Source organism: Parasteatoda tepidariorum, chromosome 1 (assembly GCF_982258835.1).
Source record: "Parasteatoda tepidariorum strain Cologne lab strain chromosome 1, Ptep-v5.0, whole genome shotgun sequence".
Lineage (NCBI taxonomy): Eukaryota > Metazoa > Arthropoda > Arachnida > Araneae > Theridiidae > Parasteatoda > Parasteatoda tepidariorum.
Window position 1 is genome coordinate 78,559,004 of NC_141755.1, and position 23,317 is coordinate 78,582,320.

Consider the following 23,317-nt stretch of genomic DNA (forward strand, 5'->3'; position numbering starts at 1 on the left):
AATTTCACGTTTAACATTTCTTTTAGCAAAGAAGCTTAGCAAAGATTTTCCAAAGGTAAGTTCCAATAACATAAAATCTTATTTTAAAATGCAAATTTTAAATATAAGCAATGATAAAAGGATCAGAAACAGTTTCATTGTATTTAAATGTCATAAATATATTAGCATAAAATTTTAAATAATTTACGATGCATGTAAAATGTGTACACAAAAAATAAAAACAGAAGGTAGAAAGTTATTTTGGGAAACAAAAAGTTTGACCACTTATTTAAAAATATTAACAAATCCATAAAATTATTTCACACAAATTAGATTGTGTGAAAATCTCTCCTTTTAGTTCATGCCTACTTGTCAAACCTTTTTTACCGTTAAAAATTCTCCCTCAATCTAAACAAATGTTGTCACAATCAAAATTTTACTAAATTGATCACCAGCTAGCACAACTGTATTTTATAATGCAGGAATTCAATAGCAGGGATAAAAATTAAGATTATTTAGTCCATGGTCCCAGGGACCAGTAACTAAAAGATATCACTAAATCTGTACACATTTTTAGCAAAGAAAAAAAAAAAGAGGAACAAAATAAAACTTTTCCAGATCTTGTAATGAAAATTAATTTCTCTTCAAACTCAAGTAACTGAATTAAAATTACATTAAAAAATTTTTTTGGGTGCAAATTTTAAGACATGACTAAAGTTTTAACACATTAACTAGTTTTGAAGCAAAATTCGCAAAAGAAATCTGAAAACATAACTAACCTGAATACAAGCATATGGACAATGAGGACACTTGTAAGGCTTTGCACCGGTATGCCTCATGCGATGCCTTCTTAATGAATTATGGTCCCCAGTGCGATAATCACAGTGCTCGCAAACAAAAGGCTTTTCTCCTGTATGTTGCCTCATGTGCAATTGGAGCATTGCCTTTCTTGCACTCAAATGTCCACAAAATGTACACACATATGGCTTTAGTTTTTTGTGTACTGCTTGCTTATGTTTACGCAGACATTTGGCATCTGAAAATTTGCGACCACAAATATCACAGAGCTGCTCACTATACCAACGTTTCTCCGTAATGCTTTTACGATCTAGATGGATGACTACATGATTACGAAGTTGGCTTATTTGCTTAAAGCCTTTACCACAGGTTTCACATACATAAGACCTCTCATCACTATGTATTTTCTGAAACATCAAAAGATCAATTAATAGCAATTAAGTAACTATAACAACTACTAATATTAATTATGTAAAATTATATGACAAATGTATAATATTTCCTAAACATTTAGTCCTTGGTTCCAACAAGCCCTCCCTTGTCGTGGTTAGAAAATTTTGGGTTGAAACAAAAGTTTAAATTAAATCACATTTAACACCTTAAATCAAAAGTAACTTAACCATTGAAATATATTTCATAAAAACTCTTTTAACAATTAATATTTTCAATTGACAATACAAGAAATAGTCACTTTTGTTCTTCAAAACGTAAATTAAGCCATGAACTAGGCAACCTTGTCCCTAGTAGAAAAAATATCCCAGTTGTTAATGATTACTAGATGCTTTATAGATTTAGTTTCTATAAATTATTATTATTAGTTTCTATAAATTAATATTATAAATTATTTCTATTTAAAATTATGTTGGTTAAATAGACATTGCTAGATTTTCTGCGAACATAAAATCTCAATTGAAAAACTTGCTGCAAGCAATTTATTGACTCATATATTTAGTTTCAAACTTATCACCACTACCAAATTTTGATAAAATTGCTTATAAATTGCTGATTTTTTAAAACACTGATTAAATTTTTATTTAACTCTATAATTACTATACCACTAGCATACTTTTCCTTAAATTTAACAATTTTATGAAGATATAAAACTAATTATTGACTTACAAAATTTTCTGCTGTTGTGTCTAAATTTTCAAAAATTGATTGCAGGATAGGATATAAGAATTTAGACGCTTATAGAAGTAATATTAAATACTTTCTGCAAACAGCGTTCGTGTATATTATGTGTATCCAGATATTGCTTTTAGAGATTTAGTTTCAGCAACTTTTCATATGAAATTATTTAAACTTTCAAATGAAATACTTTGCTTCCATATGATTCAATGTAAAATGGCCTTCTGAGTCCGAATATGATTCCCGTTTTCCTCTATTTTCTGAAAGAACCCCACATCTGCATTAACCACCTTTTGATGATTTTATGGTCACAAAATTGAGATGAAGAAAGAATAAGTGATTATTTTTACTGTTAAATTCTTATGAGGTGATTGAGGGGTGAAAAGTTCTAAAACATTATCAAGGTGCGTAGTTAAATCTTTAAACAAAAAATAAGCACCTTTTATGTACTTTTCAAGCACTTAAAAAAAAATATTTAAGCACTATATACATTGACAAAATGCAAAATAATTTTCAAAGACTTAACATGATCATGATAAAATTACTAGTTTCTCACAAAGAACTCTTTTCTTGATTTTATTAGCCACCATAAAAAGATAGAGAGATTTTTTGGTTCGAAAACTGAGGGTGGAAAATGAAGCCTGAAATTGAGAATATCTAGCAAAATGCAGCAGAGTTACACATGACAGTGCTAGAATATCACAGAACTCAACTCATTAGCGCATATGCGGTCTTGCAAGTATTTCATAAGACATGTAAAATGATTGCCGCTTTCATACGCTATGGACCGACAATAGACTGAAATGGGTTGTGGTTGAATGAATTGTAAAAGCATGAATAGAACAATGTGAAAACCAGGCCCTTGCATAATACGAACCGAAAATCAACATAGTAAAGAAAAAAAATCTCTTTTTCGAAAAGGGAATATCAAGCCCTTTTAAAAAACACACAATAAAAAAAGCACCTTTAAGGGCTTTTAAAAAACGAAAATCGAAAATAAGCACCTTTAAGCACTTTTTAATATGCTATACACCATGGTTATGGCAAAGAGGAAGATTTGGGGGAAGGGGGAATAAAATTTGTAAGGGAATTATTCAATCTTTGAAGAAACAATTAATTTATCACTAAGCAAAAAAAGATCTTAACCATGGGGTTTACATGCAAAGACAGCAGGGACAAAAACTCTACTTCAGGATGTAAAATATTCTTTCATAGTACGTAAATAAAAAAGATGAATAAACAAACAGCAATAATTGCAGAAAAATAATGGTTTCAAAAATAAAGCAAAGATTACACAAAAGGTTTAAAAATAAAAAAAAAGGAAAAAAATTTAGAATTGAATAGCACAACGTCAAAGAAAGGAAAGGATATGAGAAATATATGGTTTGAGAAACAGGCACACAGGTTGCTTTGCAACAATTTTTTTTCTTCCCTTGAACAAACTAAAAAAAGCTAGTGCATTAAAAAATTTGTATTATGAATTTTACTTTAACTTTTTAATACACATTTACATGAAAAATGTAAATGTGCATTAAAAAGCAAATTAATAATTTCAGTTTTTTTACATGAACCGATAAATGAATAACAGCAACTGAAAACGTACTGAATTTCTTGAATATAATTAGAAATGTCTTTTTTGTATCCAAAAATTTATTGACTTTGGTAAAAATTTTGCCACTAATGCACAAACAAAACAGTTAAAAATTTAGATTATTTAAAAAATAGCAGCAATTCCAAAAGAAAAATTAGCCATTTTACAGTAAATATTCGGCATAATTTAATTACAAAATTAAAATTGGTTAATTTTCATCCAAAATATCTTAAAATCATGTGATTATTTCATGATCTAAATGGAACTTTTAAAATTGCTGCTATTAAAAAGGGAAAAAAAAACTTTTTGTGGGCATTTTTAGGTTCCTTCATTGAATAGTTTATTTCCATATTATCAACATAAAACATTTTTAAGTCAGCAAATATGATTTCAAATAGACTTACCCTATGGTTATTAAGTTTAAATAAACTGAATGTTTTGTAGCTGCAATCAGAACAAGAAAACAAATCAATGTCAATAGAATGCTCTTTCCACAGATGCATCACAAGTATTCGCCAGAGTTCAAATCCTTCATTGCAAACTTGACAAACAAAAGTTTTATCAATATCCGAGTGAGATGCATAATGATACAACAAAAATGCTTCAGATGAAAATTTACATGCACAACCAGTTCTTGTACACCTGGAAGAAATTTAAAATGGAGAGAGAAAAAAAAAGGAAAAACTTTAATTTCAAAATACAATTATATAAAAAAAAACTTTTTTTAAAAACTTGAAATAAATTATGTGTAATTTAAAGCTGTAAAGCTACATTAACAGTTGATTCTTGATTAGTAATTCTCTTATTAAACAATAACATTTAAGCATGTAAATAAACCATAAAACAAAACCATAATAAGCATAAAGAGTACAATACATTATTAAATTGAAATTTCAATAGCTAATGAGTACATGCCATTTTCTTCAGTTCAGACAAGAAATTTTACTTAAATACTTGAACGCTAGTAAATTTTATAATTTACAATTTGATTTACCATGATTTTGATCACAAATTTATGCAATCAATTTGAACAAATACCATACATAAATTGCCCCCCTATTACGACAATGTTAATGGAGTTGCATCAAATCTCCGGAACATGCAAAGTCTGGCGAGTTTTCTTTTGCTATGTTGTTTGGTGATTCTCATTGGTCAATCCATATAAATGACCATGAAGACCTGCATACAAGTAAAAATTTTATACCCAGAATAGATCGAAGTAAAGAATTGGATCATTGAAATAAATAGTTGTTATTGTTTAACAAAAATATCTAATTCATACTAAAGTTTATTTAGAATTACATATTTACTCCGAGAAAAGTACTCACAAAACATACAATTTTAAATAACTACACAAAAATGTAAAATAACACTTTTAACTAAAGCAGTGGTTGGAAAACTGTGGCTTATGAGCCAACAGTGACTCTTTGGCTTCTTGATTGGGGCTCTTCCACAAAATAGCTCATAAAAAATAAGGTTTTTGAAAGAGATTTCAATTGTTGAACTGTTGATAAGTGCCTCAATTAATGACTTTATAAACCCAATGAACTAAAGCATATTAAGACATTAAATATGAATTTTAGAAAACTTATTTATAAAAGATTCTAAATAGAAAAAACTTTAAAATGTTAGAATAATGAGAATGGTCAACAAAATACAATTATCTATTGCAAAAGATAATCACAATACAATATGGTAAATCTGAGTTGATTAATCTAACAATATAATGAAATAAACTTTTCAAAAGCTTTGTTTATATTTAAGTAATGTCAAAATTACAGAGGAAACAAAATCATACTTTATGTATATGTCAACATTCTTGAATCTGCAATAAAATTGATGAAAATATTAAGTTTTTTTCTCTTCAAAACAAAGTTAGTATTTTCTCATCAAAGATATGTGATGATAAATTAAATGTGATACTTAAAATGTAGAGCAGATGGGTGGTTCTCTACAAATAACAAAGCTATTTTCAGGTAGTGAAAACAAGGGAAAGAACTTTGTCAGAAATAATTCATTACAATAAGAGACAGGATTTGGTGTGGGATACGTTCAAGTTAGTGTGGGAATAATATTTTTAATGATTATTAAGTATTTGACAATTCTTAATTCTTTTAAAAAATTTAAAATTGAAAAAAATTTTTTTTTTTAATTAGCCTTTAAAAACAGAATCAATCCCTCAAAAAGTGTCATTTTCACACAATTAGGGAATGAGAAAATAACATTTGCTTTAGAAGTTAATACACATAAAAAAATTAAAATGACGATAAATATACTTAGACTACCCCATTAAAGGAAATTATAACAATCTTCAGAAAAAACAAGAATCTCAAACAAACAAACCTCTTCACATCTTTTAAAGCTAACTAATTTTTACGAAATAAAATTAAATGCAAACTATAACAAAAAACATCATTATTTATTTAAAACAGCTTTCATTCATAATTGGTAAATTTGTTTTTACACGTAATTATATCAGCTGGGATAATTTTTATAGACACTAAATTTTATTCTTAGATCTGCCTTTTCATAACGTGAACAGAGGAGGCATTTTCGCACCAAGATGTGTTCACTGACTAAAATTAAAATCGTTTGCAAAAAATTATGCACCCTCAATAACAATTTTTATGTTAATGAGGTAGCCTATAAGAACGAACAACCTCCATCAACGACCATTTTACTGTGGAACAGAGAGTGGCCATTCCCGAGAGGTTTAACTGTATATAAATAATCATATCTATGAAACTATTAAATATCCTATTTTTTATGATATTAAAATTGAATTAGATTTTTAAAATTCTTTTTAGTGATGTACAGTTAAATATAAAAAGGATTTAATATTCAAATTAAGTACAGAAAGAAATTGAGATTTACAATTTTTTTGCATATTAAAGAAAAATGTGTAAAAAAGGAAGTTTTTTTGGTAAAAAACATTGAAAAGTTTATTCGACCTATAAATTATTTATTCAATTTTTATAGATATTTACTTTTCAATAGTTATTTATAAACCTTCTTAATATTATTTTCAACTAATATTATGTCTTAATTTCTATTATTATTCTAAATTAAGACTTAAACTATAAGTGGAATTCCTGAATCATATAAAGTAATCCTGTCCTATTACATTAATACATAGCATTTTTATGAAGAAAAAAATTGAAAATAGTATGTAACTTAATCATTTTGCAATTATTGAACAATAAATAAGTTATATTTACTTATTTAAAAAGCTCTATATTAACAGTTTCCAGCCAAAATTTGCAATTAAAATAAAGAATACAAAACTTTTATTATTAGGCATTAACTTTACAAAACTTTACTTAACAATAAGTTTGGCAAAAAAAAAAAAAAGAATTTTATAGTCAAAATTAGAATATAGAATTAATTATAAAATTTTAAACAAAACTGTAGATTAATTTGCTATGGTAAGCAGAAATTTGAGTTTTACCCCAATAGACTTTTAATACTTTTAAATTATATAAACTTCTGTTTCGTGCTAAGAAATAAAAACAATAACCTTGCATCGATTAATATTCACATTCATAATTATTTTATCTATTGATAAACAAAGCAAAGAATTTTGTAACAAAACAAAGAATTTAACAAAAAGAGACCGATATTCAAACAATCAAAATTTTTAATTAGGACTGATTAAATGAATGTATACTTAGTATACATTCATTTATTTGATACTTAGAATTATTCTAGCTTTCTCTTACAGCTATTTACCTACAAAGAAAGCAAAAGAACTTTTAATGCATATTTTTAAAGTTTGATTATAACAGTCTCTTTTCTACTTGCATTGGAGAAATTATAATAGGGAGCTTATGTTTCCTTATTTTCTTATATAACTCAGTTTTCCTGTCTCCTCTTTGGTTTTGGCATAGATTACGCATATCCCGTAAGAAAAACTGTAAAACACTTTTGAAGATAATGAAATTTGAACAATCAGACAATTTTTCACTGACAACTTCAACAAAATAATTTCAAGAAGTTAATAAAAAATTTCCTAGTTAATAATAATAGAGTTTGGCTCATAATAATGGAGTTTGGCCATTTTACCTGTACGTTTTTAGAGTATCTTTCTTTGCTTTCTTTTTAATGCCACATTCAAAGTCTTTTACTAGGATTCTTGGAGGTCGAGATTGTCGTTTCCTTTCTTTAGGAGCATTCTCATTGGCAAGAGCGGGAGGTGGTGGATCATTAGTTTCTTTAGGTAAATGCTGCTTTCTGGGACGCCCTCTTTTCTTCAAGGGTTTTATATCGTTTTGTTCAAGCTTCAAATCATGATCCTATAAAAAATAAGGAAAAACATATGAATATTGCAAATAATAAAAAAACGGTAGCTAAATAATGAATCAATTATTTAAAATAGTTTCATTATTTACCTATATTAGTATCATATCATTTCCTATCATATGATACATTAAGTATCCGATGATTTTAAAATAATAACAAAATTAGAAAAAAAAACAGTATACAAACATGTAAGTTTTAATTGCAAATTTTACATTAAAAAATGGGAAAAGATCAGCCATAAAGCCACTTATATCATAATTTTACTTAAGTTTTGTAATCTTGCTGTATTAGTCTTATAGTATTACATCTTATTTATTCTTTTATTTAAACCTCAATTCTCCAAATTGCTATTATACTTCACTTCACATAATGTAGCAAATATAAACATCTATTTATCGTTATAAAAACTAGAGATTAATAAAGAAAAGTTCCATACTACTTTCCTTCTGTTAAATAATAATTTAAAGTCATGTTTCAATTACTAAAAAAAATCACTAAATAGTAATTTTGTCCCATTAAAATTAATAATATATAATTATAATTAAAAACTATTAGGTATAGTTTTAATTTACAAAATACAAAACTATTCAGAGAAATATCCATTTAAGATCAAAAAGTATGTGTAGTATCAAATCAAATTGTCATAATATAAATTATAAAAATATGATAATGCAATACTTGGATATAGTTATGAACTTTAAGAAATTACCACTTTTTTAACAAAGCACTTGCAAAGATATTTTTAACACAATATTCTTTAAGGAATTCTACAAAATTAAAAAGAATTCAAAAAGAAATGTCAAGGATTTTTCGTTAAACCCCACAAAATAGCAATCGAAAAATTTATGTGTATGTTAGGTGTTTAAAACTTGTTTTAAATTCTGCAAAATTAGAAAGTTTTTTTTATTTTCAGTTACTACTTAATATAATTTAATACCTGAATATAACAGTCTTGAAAGGTAAACAGAAAAAGAGAAAAAATTGGCAGTAAAACCATTCCATCATTAACCTGTTTTTTTAGAAGCAGTAAGATATATACGACTAACTAGGCATATTAATAGTTTTAATGCATATTTTGCATGCAAAAGCTTTTCCAGTCATGATTTTTAAAATTAAAGTGAAAGTAGAATTATAAAGCATTTACCAATCATAATCATAAACTATTCACAGCAATTCACTTTTTTCTTCTTCTTTTTTTTTAAAATAAGAAACAGACTTATTTATATACGGGTCATAATATTTAATAAATCTTGTTTGTCATAGATAACTTACTCCTCCCAAAAGCAAGCTAGAAATTATAAGGTATTCCTCGCAGTTTTCCGTTTTATGCTCCTGATATACATATAATCTTGTAGTTTTGAAATATTATATTTAAAAGAGTAGATATAATAGAAAAATAACTTAACACTTCATAAATTTGATAAGTTATAAAAAAGCAGTATAATTATTTCATAAATTTAAGAGTATTACAATCAAACTTCAAACTGCTTATATATCCTACACTCTCATTGAATAACTAAAAAATTTCGCACTTTGCAAAAAAAAAAAAAGGATGAATTTTCAATAAGTATTAAGGTGGATTTCTTCCTTTATATTTAAACATGGTGCATAGCCAAATCTTTCAACAAAATATAACTTTTCAAGCACTCAAAAAATATTTTCAAGCACTATATACATTAACAAAATGTAAAATAATTTTCAAAGACTATACATGATCATGATAAAATAACTAGTTTATGACAAAGAACTCTTTTCTTGATTATATTAGCTATTATAAAATGATCAAGAGAATTTTCAGTTTGGTTTGATATCAGAGGGTGGAAAATGAAGTCTGAAATTGAAACTATCTTGCAAAATGCAGCAGAGTTGCACATGAGAGTGCAATAATCTCATCGAACTCTGCTGAGTAGATGCACATACGAACTCGCAAGTATTTCATCAGACACATAAAATGATTGGCCCTTTCATACACTATGAACAGACGGCATGCCGAAATACATTGTGGATGAATGAATTGTGAAAACGTTGAATAGAAAAATGTGAAAAGGAAGCTTTCGCATAATACATGGAAAAAATCGACGTGGTAAAGAAGAAAAAAAAAAAATTTTTTTCAGAAAGGGAAATTTAAGCACTTTTCAAAAACACCCAATGAAAAAGCACCTTTAAGGGCTTTTAAAAAACGAAAACCAAAAATAAGCACCTTTAAGCACTTTTTAAAAACGCTACGCACCAGGCTTTCATTACTGAAATTAGTAATGAAAGAGTTCATGATTGAATTTCTAAATTATAAATATCTGTAAAATATATATAAACTTTTGAGAACAAATAGAAAATTGAAATGCAGTCATACTTCAACCATATGTTGTTTACATTCATCAAGAGATGCAAAACCCTCACTGCACTGACCACAAAGAAAAATATGCCTTTCAACAGGTGAATCAAGAGAGCTTGAATTTTCATTATCAGTGTCAATCTCGGAATTTTCAAAAAATGGATTTGAATCTTCTTTATCAGAACAATCCTTCTTAAACTTATCAGTCAGTGAATTGCTTGTTTCAGGAGAACCTATTTTTCTTACATCCAGTTCAACACTAGGATTCTCCGATTGTGGAAGAGCACAGCTACTTATTTCCACAAAGTCCTGATTACATTGATTAACTTTTTCCGTGAAATTGCAGTTCTCTGTTTGCATATTGAAACTTTGATCTTGAGAAGCGATGCAGGGTTTTGACTGAACAAGCTCGGAAGTTTTTTCCACTGGATTGTATGCACAGTTTGAAGAGGTTGCTAAATTCAATGAGTTTTCTTCAACTGTAAAATAGAATTATTTTAACAAAAAGTATAAAATTTAAAAGACTGGATTAAACTAAAGAATAAGTCAATTAACACATATTTTTGTGAAAATATTCTTAATGTTTAACGCATAAATTTCTTCTATGTTTATAACAATAGTCAGGGTGTCAACGATCTAAAAATTCTCAGATAAAAAATGCAACAAAATGAAAAAAAGTGAGAGAGAGAGAGAAAGTCTATCAAAATTGACCTTAAAACGAAAAATTAATGTTCTTAATATTTTGCAAAATTAAGTTTTATTTACTTTAATAAAGGCAAATTTATTATACTGTATTATTGATTGGGATTGATTATTTTTAAAATCAGAAAAAGGGTCAAAACAATAATTGTGAAACAACAAAACTTCACTCTACAAGATTTGCTAGTTCGTTTGCTGAAATTAATAAATAAGCATTTGACCTCTGAATTAATCACCATAAAAATTTGATATTGCATTGCAAATTGTTAATTGAATTACGCTTTACGGACCGTATATACCCGAAAGATCTGAATCAACAAATTTTTCGGGTAAGATCATAAACTTCCTCTATGTATATAAATAACAGATGACTTCTCAGTTTAAACTATTGAATTCTGCGATTTCTATTAACATTATTAATTAAAATAAAAAGATGCTGGATCAAAAATCTAAATCTTTTGATTCATATCATTTGATTTAAAATCAACATCTAAATACATAGAAAATGAGATTTTCTGAATGCCCACAAAAATCAAGAATACTAGTACTAAGAGCTAAAAATCAGAAAAAATAAGGACAAAATATTTTTTTAACGTGAAAATCAAAAGAATCAGATTAAGTATAAAACTCTGCAATCAAGTGTGCATGTTTTTTTTAAACTCACAATGGAAAAAAAATGTAAAATTTATATATTTTATACTAGATGGATCAAAAATATTTCAGCAAAAGGATTAATATCAAACACAATTAAAAATATGTAATATGTAAGCACATATGAAAACAAATGCTCACGCAAATTTTATTTAAATAAAATTAAAATTTATATGCTAACTTTGATAACTCTATAGCAGGGTGCGTAGCCAAATTATTCAACAAAAAATAAGCAACTTTTAAGCACTCAAAAAATAATTTTAAGCACTTAAAAAAATATATAATTAGACAAGGTTGGAAAGTTTTTGACAAATGGAGGTTTATTTTGTTTTAACCGTCATGTCAAATAAAATTATGGCATTGTTTTTGACAATTGTCAAAAATCATGAAATTTTGAATCGTGTAAAACAAATGGCGTTTTCATACGCTTCGGACTGACAATAAGCCCAAATAGATCGGATTTGAATTAATTGAGAAAACGTTGGATAGAACAATGTGAACTGAGGCTTTTAGCATAATTCGTAGCAAAAATCAACATGGTAAAAAATCTTATTTTGAAAAAGGAAAGATTAAGCACTTTTTAAAAACACCCAATGAAAAAGCACCTATAAGGGTTTTTAAAAAATGAAATTCAAAAATAAGCACCTTTTAAAAAGGCTACGCCTCCTGTATAGGAAGGGTAATGAATGCTATATCTTTTTGTTTATACCCTTGATTTAAATTAGTAGTTTGATAATAGTAAGACATAATGTTCACATACATTTAGAAACACCCTACACTGTTGATAATAGTCTACTCAAAATGAGACCAGAAAGGGTTAGCTGCTCTAGATAAATGATGAAAAAAATGAAATCAATAAAAATATTGAATGAGAAATAAATTATTATTTAGCATGGCCATAAGACCGGAGAATAAGTTTTAGTAAAAATTCATTTACACAAATACAAAAAGAATTGTATTACCATTGGGATTCTTCTCTGCTTTCACAGTAACAATGTTCTGTTTTTCATTAATATGGCAACACCTAATGTGCGACATCAATCCAGCCTTCCAAGGACACGAAAAGCGACAGAATTTACACTTATAAGTTGTTACGACGTCCATGAAATCTTCGAGTCGAGGGATGGGAGTTAACAGATCAGCATCACTTTCCTGATTTGTCAGCAAATCTGATGTGAAAGAATTATCCACCATAACACCAGATTTATTTTCACACAAAATACTATTTTCTTGAGCTCGGAGGAAACTCTGATCTACCGACTTATCATCCGTTGGAAAATGAACAGCATAAACTGAAGATGGATCATCTATAAAAATAAGGCAAAAAAATTATTAATTAAATTAATATTCTCATGAACAACATTAAAAAATTTACAAATGTTTTAATAAATGAAAATAATACAACTCCCAATAAAATCTGATGAAATCTGAAAAGAATCTTTACTTTTGACTTCTCTGCTTTTTTTATTATCTATTATTTGACAATTTACTACAAAAGAAATTTATAGTGTATAATTTAAGCTAAACTCAAAATTATTAAATTAAAAACAAAAAGTGTAAAAGCCATTCTATGATTAACCTTCAAATTTTTAAAATTGATTTCAATTTCTGGTTGAAAGCTTATAGTTTTTTTATAAAATGACAATTCACAACATTTTTGAGAAAGAAGACTTTCAGCTTCCCACTTGTTATAACATTTTTGTAGTTGTCAAACTTAAAGGGGTACTTGCATATTATCTTGTTGGATCATTTTAGCCAAATTTGAAAATAAATTTGAAAGTAGGGTGACCCGGGGTAATTCACGATCACTCCGTTTCTGGGGTAAATAATGATCACCTAAGTTTTATTTTAAAAAAATTATTTTTTTTTAAATTTAAGACATGGACAAGAATGCTTGTACACTTTACTAAAGTATAACTGCATTTACTTAAGAATAATTTTTTGTTTAATCTTACAAAATAAGGATCTTTTAAACTGCTTTCTGTATTTTCCATTTCAAAGATGGGTTTCAAAATGTGCACATTTCTACAAAGATCTCCCTCCTTCTCTTAATAATAAATATTTTGAGTCACTTTCTTTTTCTTTGATATAAAAATAGTGTAGGCTTTTGCTTAATTATTTCACATCTACTGTAAACATTATAATTGATTATAGGAAACTATATCAAATGTTGCCCCCTACAGATGGGGTAATTATTGATCACTGGGGTAATTCCTGATCATAGTCATTTCTTCTTATAAATAGTATATAAAATAGCTTATAAATACCTAATTGACTTTTCTTAAATAACAGTTCATATTTATTAAGTGGAACAACTATAAAATATATTTTAACTGTCATCACAAAATTTGTTTTTAACTGTATACAAGACTGTATTCTGATTTGCACCATTTCTGGCTTATCTTACCTTGCTTCTATCTTAATTTTATGTGTGTACATCGTTAGAATAATTTTTAAATTAGCCTAGTATAAATATGGTGAGAAATTATAAGCCTAAAAAGGATACTAAGTTTCTATAAAACAAAATTAATGAATTTCTTTTAATGATTGAAAATGAAAATTTCAGTGTGAGAGCTGCTGCCAGAGCTGTTGACATACCTTACTTAACTTTACACTTTCCTTTAATGAAGTTAAAAAATCCAGCAAAAGTAACCCATGAAAAAACTCTCTTATATTTCAGAAGAACATGAGAATGAGTTGGCTGATTGCCTAAAATATATGGCACGATGCAAAGATTTTTTAAAATTTAAAATGTTAATCATTCTTCTTGCTTTTAAATAAATCATTTTATTAGCTGCTTAAAAATATCTTTTCGGTTTATTTGTTTGATCTTGATGTCTTATTTGTTAATTACCATTATATAATTATTTTTAAACAGCCCCTTTACAATAAAAACTGGTGATCAGTAATTACCCCAGAAGTGATCAGGAATTACCCCAGAAATGATCAAGACCAGGGGTAATTCCTGATCACTAAAAATTTAAAATCTTTTAAATTCTAATTAGATTTTCAAACAAAAGAAGGTGGCATTGGACTCATCTCATATAGCCTCAAACTTCCAGCAAATATTAAAATTCTATTTTGAATAGTTTTTTCACAAAATAGATGTTTGCATTTTTTGATCAGGAATTACCCCAGGTCACCCTAGTTCAAATTTAAATATTTCCTCATTTTTGCTTGCAATATAATATACATATAAATATTTGCTTGTGCATATAAATAGTTTGCTTCCAAACAAACAAAAAGACAGTAATCATCTGCTTTTTTGTTCCTTTGCAACAATTTGTTTGTCTAATAAAATGTTTCGAATTCCTACCTTGCGTCTCTCGAATGAGATATAAGCTAAATGCCATTTGCACTTAGATTTAACTTTTGTAGAATATTTTCCAGCTTCAGAGTCAACCTTCAAAAGATTATGTTTCTTTTGGGCCTAAAAATTGTTATTATTTAGAACAGGGGTTTCCAACTTACATGAGGCCAGGGCCACAATTAAAAACACCAGTCAAATGATGAGCCGGAACTTTATACAAATTTTATATAGGACTCTTTTTTATGTTAGAAGGAACATTAAATATTACTGTCAGATTTTTATCAAGTAGAACAAAACAAAAGTATTTAATTGCAAATTAAAATTAGAAGCAGATTATTAAGCAACATACACGATTATTTTTGTATTTCAATAAATATTTTCTTGGAAGCAAAACCTGAGAAGAAAACATTTTACGTCATTGGTATGTTAAATTTCACAGAAACGATTGTTATATAGATAATATAGATTATTAAGCAATATACACAATTATTTCTGTATTTCAATAATAATTTTCTTAGATGCAAAACCCGAGAGAAAAAAAAAATTCCGCCGTGGGCATGTTAAATTTCTCAGAAACGAAAAAATTAGGTTTATTTTTAACGAAAGAAAAGTATTTTAAACCCATATAGATTTTTTACTAAAATTGTCCGCAAAAAATTACAACTAATATATTTTAGTTCGCGGGCCACAAAAAAAGACTTCGCGGGGCCGCCTGTTGGTAACCACTGATTTAGAAGATACAATCTCTATAACTTAAATTCTGTTAAGTTTATTTCTTTTCTTCAGCTTCTTTCCTTTTGTTTTGTACAAATTCTATTTTCTGAGAATGAAATTTTAAATCTTATCATTCTTCTCTCAATTAGTCTTTAAATTTCACCAGTTATAATAAGTAAATTTTAAATTTGGCAAGGAATAACATTTTAGTGGTCAACCATAATTCAGTTTTGAATATAAAATATTTTAAGAATAAGTAAATCTTAAAAAAACCTGGAAACGCAATAGTGTGGCTACCGATGTTTCTAGACTGCGAATTTAATTTTTAAATAACTCAAAGTTAACAATATTTAATAGACTAGAATAATTCTGCTATATACGCTGCGGATTAACTCTATATAAATGTTAAAGTTATTTCATTTTCTCTATCGCAGGCTTTGCACAAGAATTCCACTATCAATGCCGATTTAATCAAAAATAAATATTTACAAAAAATGTTCTAAAATAGCGACCAATATCAATTAGCCCAGAAAATGGTATATCAGGGGTCTGTCCAGACATTTTGTGAAAGGTCCGTTTTTAGTGAAATTGTGAAAAAATTACTTACATTCTTTCAGCCAGGGTCCGTTTTTATCAATTTGTGCAAATAGGGCAATCAATTATTGCAAAAAACTTTTTCAAGGAGTTTTTAAATTGTAATGAAATACAAGATTATGCTTGGCACTGTAAAATTATAAAAAAAAAACTTAAATTTCCAAAAATAAACTGCAATTGCTGCTTCTAAATTAGAGATGCAACATGCAAATATTTCGTATTTAGCCTATACTGCTGAAAGCAGAATATTCATTTCGGACGAATAATGGAAGAATCGTCTGTTGAAGACAAAACTTAATTCGTTTACATCCATCTTTCTTGTTTTCTGCCCAGGGAAGGATTTATTCGATTAACAAAACAATAATGAAGATAAGCAAATTTGTGAAGTTTCCGATTAAAAGAAAAATCATTTTGTGAAGGATCCGTTTTTAAGTTAAAATATTTTGTGAAGTGTCCGTTTTTATGAAAAGATATTTTGTGAAGGGTCTGTTAATGGACCCAAATTTCTTCTAAACAGACCCCTGTATATTTTTTTAATTCATAACTAATATTTTTCTTATTAAAATATGGGAGGTAAGCATAGATTGATAATGGACTGCACGACGGCAACTACGAATGTGAAACAAAATCCAACTTACAACTTGAGAATATTTAAAAGTCTATTTGTATTCTGGGGATTCAGAAATGTGTTCTGAGTTTACAGAATACAGTGAAGCAAAAAAGAAAAAAATCACACAATCAGAAATCACTGAAATGCAACTACGAATGTGAAACAAAATCCAACTTACAACTTGAGAATATTTTAAAGTCTATTTGTATTCTGGGGATATACAGTGGTGCAAAAAAGAAAAAGATATAGAATACAGTGAAGCAAAAAAGAAAAAAATCACACAATCAAAAATCACTGAAATGCAACTACGAATGTGAAACAAAATCCAACTTACAACTTGAGAATATTTTAAAGTCTATTTGTATTCTGGGGATATACAGTGGTGCAAAAAAGAAAAAGATATAGAATACAGTGAAGCAAAAAAGAAAAAAATCACACAATCAGAAATCACTGAAATGCAACTACGAATGTAAAACAAAATCCAACTTACAACTTGAGAATATTTAAAAGTCTATTTGTATTCTGGGGATTCAGAAATGTGTTCTGAGTTTACAGAATACAGTGAAGCAAAAAAGAAAAAAATCACACAATCAGTAAAAGACAAGAGGCTCAATTGGAAATTCAAACACACATCTGCAGGTGAAAGAAGTACATTTGTGGAGTAGAGACAAAAAGAAAAATAATCTAACTGTTCTTATTGATGGGGTCAACAAAACCATATGATCAGTGCATTTTATTTTGCTTCAACTACCCTTATTTTTCCTTAGGAGTAGATGGGTGGGCGAACCACTTTAGTTCAGAAAATAGAAAGAGAAGGAAATAATTTTGGTCAGGGTGCATAGTCAAATCTTTCAATAAAAAATAAGCACCTTTCAAGTAGGTTTTAAGCACTTAAAAAAAAATTTAAGCACTATTTACATTAACAAAATGCAAAATAATTTTCAAAGACTTTACATGATCATGATAAAATAACTAGTTTCTGACAAGGAACTCTTTTCTCGATTATATTAGCCACTATAAAAAGATTGAGAGATTTATCAGTTCCATTTTAGAGGACGGAAAATGAAGTCTGAAATTGAGAATATTTTGCAAAATGCAGCAGAGTTGCACACGAGAGTGCAAGACTCTCACTGAACCCAGCTCAGTATACGCATATGCCGATCCGCAGGTACTTCATTAAACATGTAAAATGATTAGCATTTTCATACGCTAGGGATAGACGGAACATCAAAATGCATTGCTTGAATAAATTATCTATAGAACGTCAAAATCATGCTTTTGCATAATATGTGGCAAAAATCGATATGGTAAAAAAAATCTCATTTTTGAAAGGAGAAAATTAAGCACTTTTTAAAAACATCCCATAAAAAAAGAGCCTTTAAGGGATTTTAAAAAACAAAAATTTAAACGTAGGACCTTTAAGCACTTTTCAAAAAGGTTACGCACCATGTTACTGTTCTTATGCATGAAGTTAGCCAGTATCACGTTAGCCAGTGTAACGCATTGCAACTAGCTGCCATTTTTATCCCTTCAACTGCAGCCAGTTAGCAGTTTAGATTTTCTTTTAGCATCGTGACATTAGTGCTTCTTAAGTTGTACGTGGGATTTTGAGCTCCAGCATTTTACTTTATAAAATTTATGAGTTCGCTTGTAAATGTTTCTTTCACTTTTTTGCTTAAAAAAACCAGATTTCTCATTTATAATGGTTAAAATCTAATGTGGCTTAAATAGGAAATGTAGTGTGTAGAGCAGTGCAACCCATGAGATGATAATCAAAGATTTTATGTGTTTCGCAGATGCTGCATGCATGACAATGTGGCCTTTTTGCCGAAAATTACTGTAATATAGTAACAAAATGTATTAATAAACAAAGGCACAAAAACAACACAGCCTGAACTTTTTCTGGTTTGAATTGAACTGCATACCCTCCAGAAAAAGAAGAAAAAAAACATAATTTGAAATAAAACACAATGACATTATCTTTTGACAAAATAAATAATATCAAAAAAGAAAATCTTACATTACTAAAATAAATATCAGGGGGGGGGGAAAAATCACAGGTCCTGAGGAAGAATATTATACCTGATAATAGTATTTATAGCTAACATTATTTAACAAATACATAATTATTTAGCTTTAAAAAAATATGAAATTATATATACCTTTGGCATTATTTAGCTTTAAGTCGTCATTTTGCTCACAAACAATGCTTACACCGCTTGTATTGATGAGATCTTGAACTGATTGAGTATCATTTGGACTATCTTGTAATGGTTGAGAAACAATGAATGTAACAGGTAAAGCTTGCCCATCAACAGTGGTGATGGTTGCTGTTGTGCACCCATCAGACAAAATGATGCTTTTTTCTAAACACATTGCATCAACAAATTCAACAGACTGTGGAAGAGAAATATCCGTTTCCATGTTCTCCATGTTGATTGGAATTTTCAATACTTTCACCATTTCTGAAAAAGAAAAGAAAAATGTGGTACATGACTCGTGAATTTAAATTTCCTTTTTAAGTAATCACAAATTTAGAAGATAATATTTAATATTTTCATTTCCTGATTTTATAAATTAAATTTTTTTAATTAATCTCTTAAATCTTGAAATACCTTGGGATTTATACTAACAGCTTTGAATGACTGCTGATTGTTTATTTTGAGTTAACATAAACTTTTATTTTCATTATTTTACAGGGATCTGTCCAGGCCGAATTTACTACCGTTTAGCGGTACCTTCACAAATTCAATTTTAGGTAAAACGGTAGTTTCACAAATTCAACTTTGGAAAAACGGTAGTTTCACAAAATACTTTTTCTTAAAATTTTATTTTTGTATCCCTTAAGAAACGATAAATCTATATTTTTACCATGTTTTTGTGTTGACTTTTTAATATAATTTTTAATTTTTCACAAATTATGTCAAAATTTTCACAAAATAGGTACCTTTCAGAAAAACCTAGACAGACCCCTGTTTTAACTATTGATCGGAAACTTATAGTCTAGGATATAAATGAAATATAACTAGCACTTTAATATTTTCGGGATGGGCGAGTCATAAATGCATTTGTATGGAACCAGAAACAGAATGGAAAAAAAATAAAAAGTGGTAGCTTAAGTTTGTACAAGGCTATTTTTTATAATTTATTGTTTTTGCTTTCACTTTAATTCTAATATATCTTATTAATGCTAGTTCAAAATGTAACCATATAATTTTTATTTTGAATTAAGTAGTGATATATTTAGTAAATCAAACTATTATTACTTCAGCCCCAAATAAACTGCAATAGAAACATTTTGCCGACCAGTTACATATTTTTTTCACCCTGATTGTCCCCACCCTGAGAATGCATGTATGACTTGCCCGTCTCTAAGAGGTTAAACTAAAATAAACCAAATTTAAGAAGTTTAAACATTTACATATTTATGATTTCACAACATTCCTTGTGATTGTTTTTTCAATTAATGAATGTGAAATTCTCCAAATCTTAATGGCCATTTGTTTTCAAAGACAGCAGCACAAAAACAATTGTATTTAATTTAGATTCATTGACTGTGAAAAATATAGTTAAAAGGGAGATTTAGTTAATGTGTTAATGATTTAAGTTAATTAGTAAAAATTTATTATCTCTTGGTGCAATCAGGTGTAAATGAAAGTCACTTAGAAATGTAATAGATGGGAAAGAAAACAGTAACAAATTTTATAAAATCTTAATCACGAAGAAAAAAAAAACCTGTTCTGTTTTGGTATGACAAGAATAAATGCATTAAGTTGGGTGTGATATCTCTTCCTCATGGCTTTGATAGACTGGAGATATTTTCATATCAATACCTGTCCATGCCAACTACAATTGCCGAAGGATTTTCAAATTAATGAATTTATTTTTTATCATTTCTCGAAATACATGAATATGCTCATATAAAACTATTACATATTTTAGTGAACAAGACAGCAAATGGAAAAGTTTGATTTCAAGTTAAAAATATAAATCACTTCAATTGATTTATGAATTGATTAAAATATTCTCAACTTGCTTATAAACTTAAAACTCAACTTGTATTCAAAATTTTGGCAAGAGTTTCACTAGATTTATTATGTTTAAACAAAATAATACCACAAACTAATTAAGAGCAATTTATATAAGTTTTGAAATTCATATGTAAATTTAAATAAAACAATGCACACTTTATAAAACCAAACATCCAATCAACATTAAACAGCACTAAAATTTAAAAAGAAATTGCTTACTATACAAAAAACTGTTTACACATAGTCACCTATAGAGTTCAATTATGCTGTATTAGAATCAGCATTTTTGATAAGGATTAATTAAGTAAACAATTATTGTTTAAATCTTGTTTCTTTTATTAAAATAACTAGTTTAAATTTATTCTAAAAATATTTTTTTTCAATTACATGCATTATATGAATGAAATACAAATATTATAAATACACTTACTCAACTTTAACAAAAGTGTTACAAAATCATGAAAAAATAAGCTATCTCATCGGCAAAAGAAATAAATCAGAACTGTGGCAAATAAATAAATGGATTGCAAACACCGATGACAATTTGTACGATGTCATTTTTAAAAAAAAAATTCAGAACTTTGACTATATAATATATAAATATTCAATATTATTAAACTTCAGACAAATATAAGATAAACGCATTTATCTTTATATATTCTATATATATATGGTAAACTTAACAGGAATCAAAACAACGTTTCTAATAAGCAATTGAAAAGCAAAAATGTAAACAAATATGAACACAACAATATCTGTATTAATTGAGATAGATTATCTAATGGCGGATGAGCTCAAGTGTTTTCTAAGCATTCATAATACCACAAACTGTAACTAATGGATTTATAGACTCGAAATCTGGAATATACGAGCAGAAATGATAAAACGGAACTAAATCAAGTAGGTATAGAAAGTTGTCCGAGAAATTATCTAGTTTCGAGGCTAGTTTGCGGGATTTTTACTTACATAAATGTAATTATTTTGTTCTACATTATGCACAAAACACCAGAAGGAAAAGGATGTTAATTGAATTTCATATTAAATTTTATGAAATTACAGCGAAGAAATTAAATGTTTAATGCTATATTCTTTTGTTGTAAATTAAAAACTATCATTCAAACTTATGCGACAATCTCGACCCGATTCAACCATATTTTTACCACCATTAAATAATAAATGACGTCAAATAGTGCAAGATGTTGCCACTTCTTGTAACAAAAAAGTAAGATAAATTATGTATATTCCAAAAGTTACATTATTGCTGTACTTATTCAGCGCCAGATTGAATGTGCGTAAGAATGTTACAAAATTGAAACAAGCCGAATATAAATCAACCATGTTCTATTTTGTGAAATATGATATGACTACGAATTTCTGGCTAAAAAAAATCTAAAATATAGAAAATTGAGTTAGGCAAATAGTTCAGGCAAGGAGCATGTTTAGTGCACGGGAACAACACATTCGCTGGCAAGGTATCAGAGGCTCTCTGAATAGTAAGTAGGCTCTAAATAATTATTTAACACTTAATAATTACTAAAGTGAACATTTATCGAAAAAATACTTAATAATTACATGTATTTAATTATGTGCGTGGAAAAAAGTTTTTAAGTCTAGAACCATTTCGCAAACTCGATTATTTTACCGAAGTGAACATCTCGCCGAGTTGATTTTTATTAAATCGGAAGCTCATTTAGTGATTTCGATCACTAAATTATAATTTAAAGAAATATTAAAAATAGTATAGTGAAAACATAATTCGCGATCGCAACTGTTGTAAATATTAGCAAAATAAAGGTGACAGCTATTTTAAATAGTATTTAATATGAACTTAGAAATAAAAAAGGAAAAGAACGATTAGAAAAAAAAAAAAACTCGGAATATACAAGAAATAGAAGTTGCCAGATTACGAAAGTGCAACTCTACAAGATAAACAAAAATAGCGTGAGGCTCGCTGATAGCATGCTCGATTTATAACAGCCTCCTTCGAGCATGAAAACAGTCAGTAGTCAATATTGTCACTCAAAGAACTGCAGTCACACCAAGTAATGTCTTTTGGGCATGAAACTGAGGTGCTGGAAGTGCCTTCGTCAGAATGTCTGCTCGCTGCTCATCACTTCTGACGTAGCCTAGTTCAAAATGTCCTTTCGAAAACTCATCTTGAACAAACTTGTATCTTTGATCGATGTGCTTAGTTCGAGAGTGAAACATCGGATTTTTGATGTACTTGATGGTACTTTGATTATCAATCTGGAGGATTGGTAATGAGACGTCGTTGGCTATCTCGGCAAACAGGCGCTTTAACCATATCAGGTCTTTTGTCGCATCCGCTGCTGCCATGAACTCTGCTTCTGTTGTTGAATTAGATATAGCCTCCTGCAATTTACTTCTCCAAGTAATTGCACCTCCACCGTAGAAAGATATCACACCTGTGCGAGATCTCCGAGTTTCAGCACAACTGTTGTTATCTGCATCACTAAACAACATAAGGCTTCTATCATCTGTACTGCTATATACAATGCCATGTGCAACGGTAGTACGAAGGTACCTGAATGTAGTCTGTACAATTTCCCAATCAGTTTCT

The 23,317-nt window shown here is 28.3% G+C and overlaps 1 protein-coding gene across 3 annotated transcripts in view; it reads right to left on the bottom strand.

Moving 5' to 3' along the window:
• LOC107441760 (uncharacterized) overlaps window positions 1-21,911 on the bottom strand; it is a 28,708-nt gene extending 6,797 nt beyond the window's left edge. Inside the window, exons 1-7 of one of the 3 annotated variants that reach the window (XM_016055127.4) lie at window positions 21,703-21,911; window positions 18,868-19,170; window positions 12,440-12,784; window positions 10,146-10,606; window positions 7,559-7,788; window positions 3,901-4,138; window positions 759-1,184 (exon numbers count right to left, since the gene is read on the bottom strand). In XM_016055127.4, the coding sequence (XP_015910613.3) occupies window positions 759-1,184; window positions 3,901-4,138; window positions 7,559-7,788; window positions 10,146-10,606; window positions 12,440-12,784; window positions 18,868-19,168 (2,001 nt within the window). In that variant the 5' untranslated portion in view covers window positions 19,169-19,170; window positions 21,703-21,911. The other 2 variants (XM_016055135.5, XM_087167332.1) reach the window with 2 other exon arrangements.
• Between the last annotated feature and the right edge of the window lie 1,406 nt (window positions 21,912-23,317).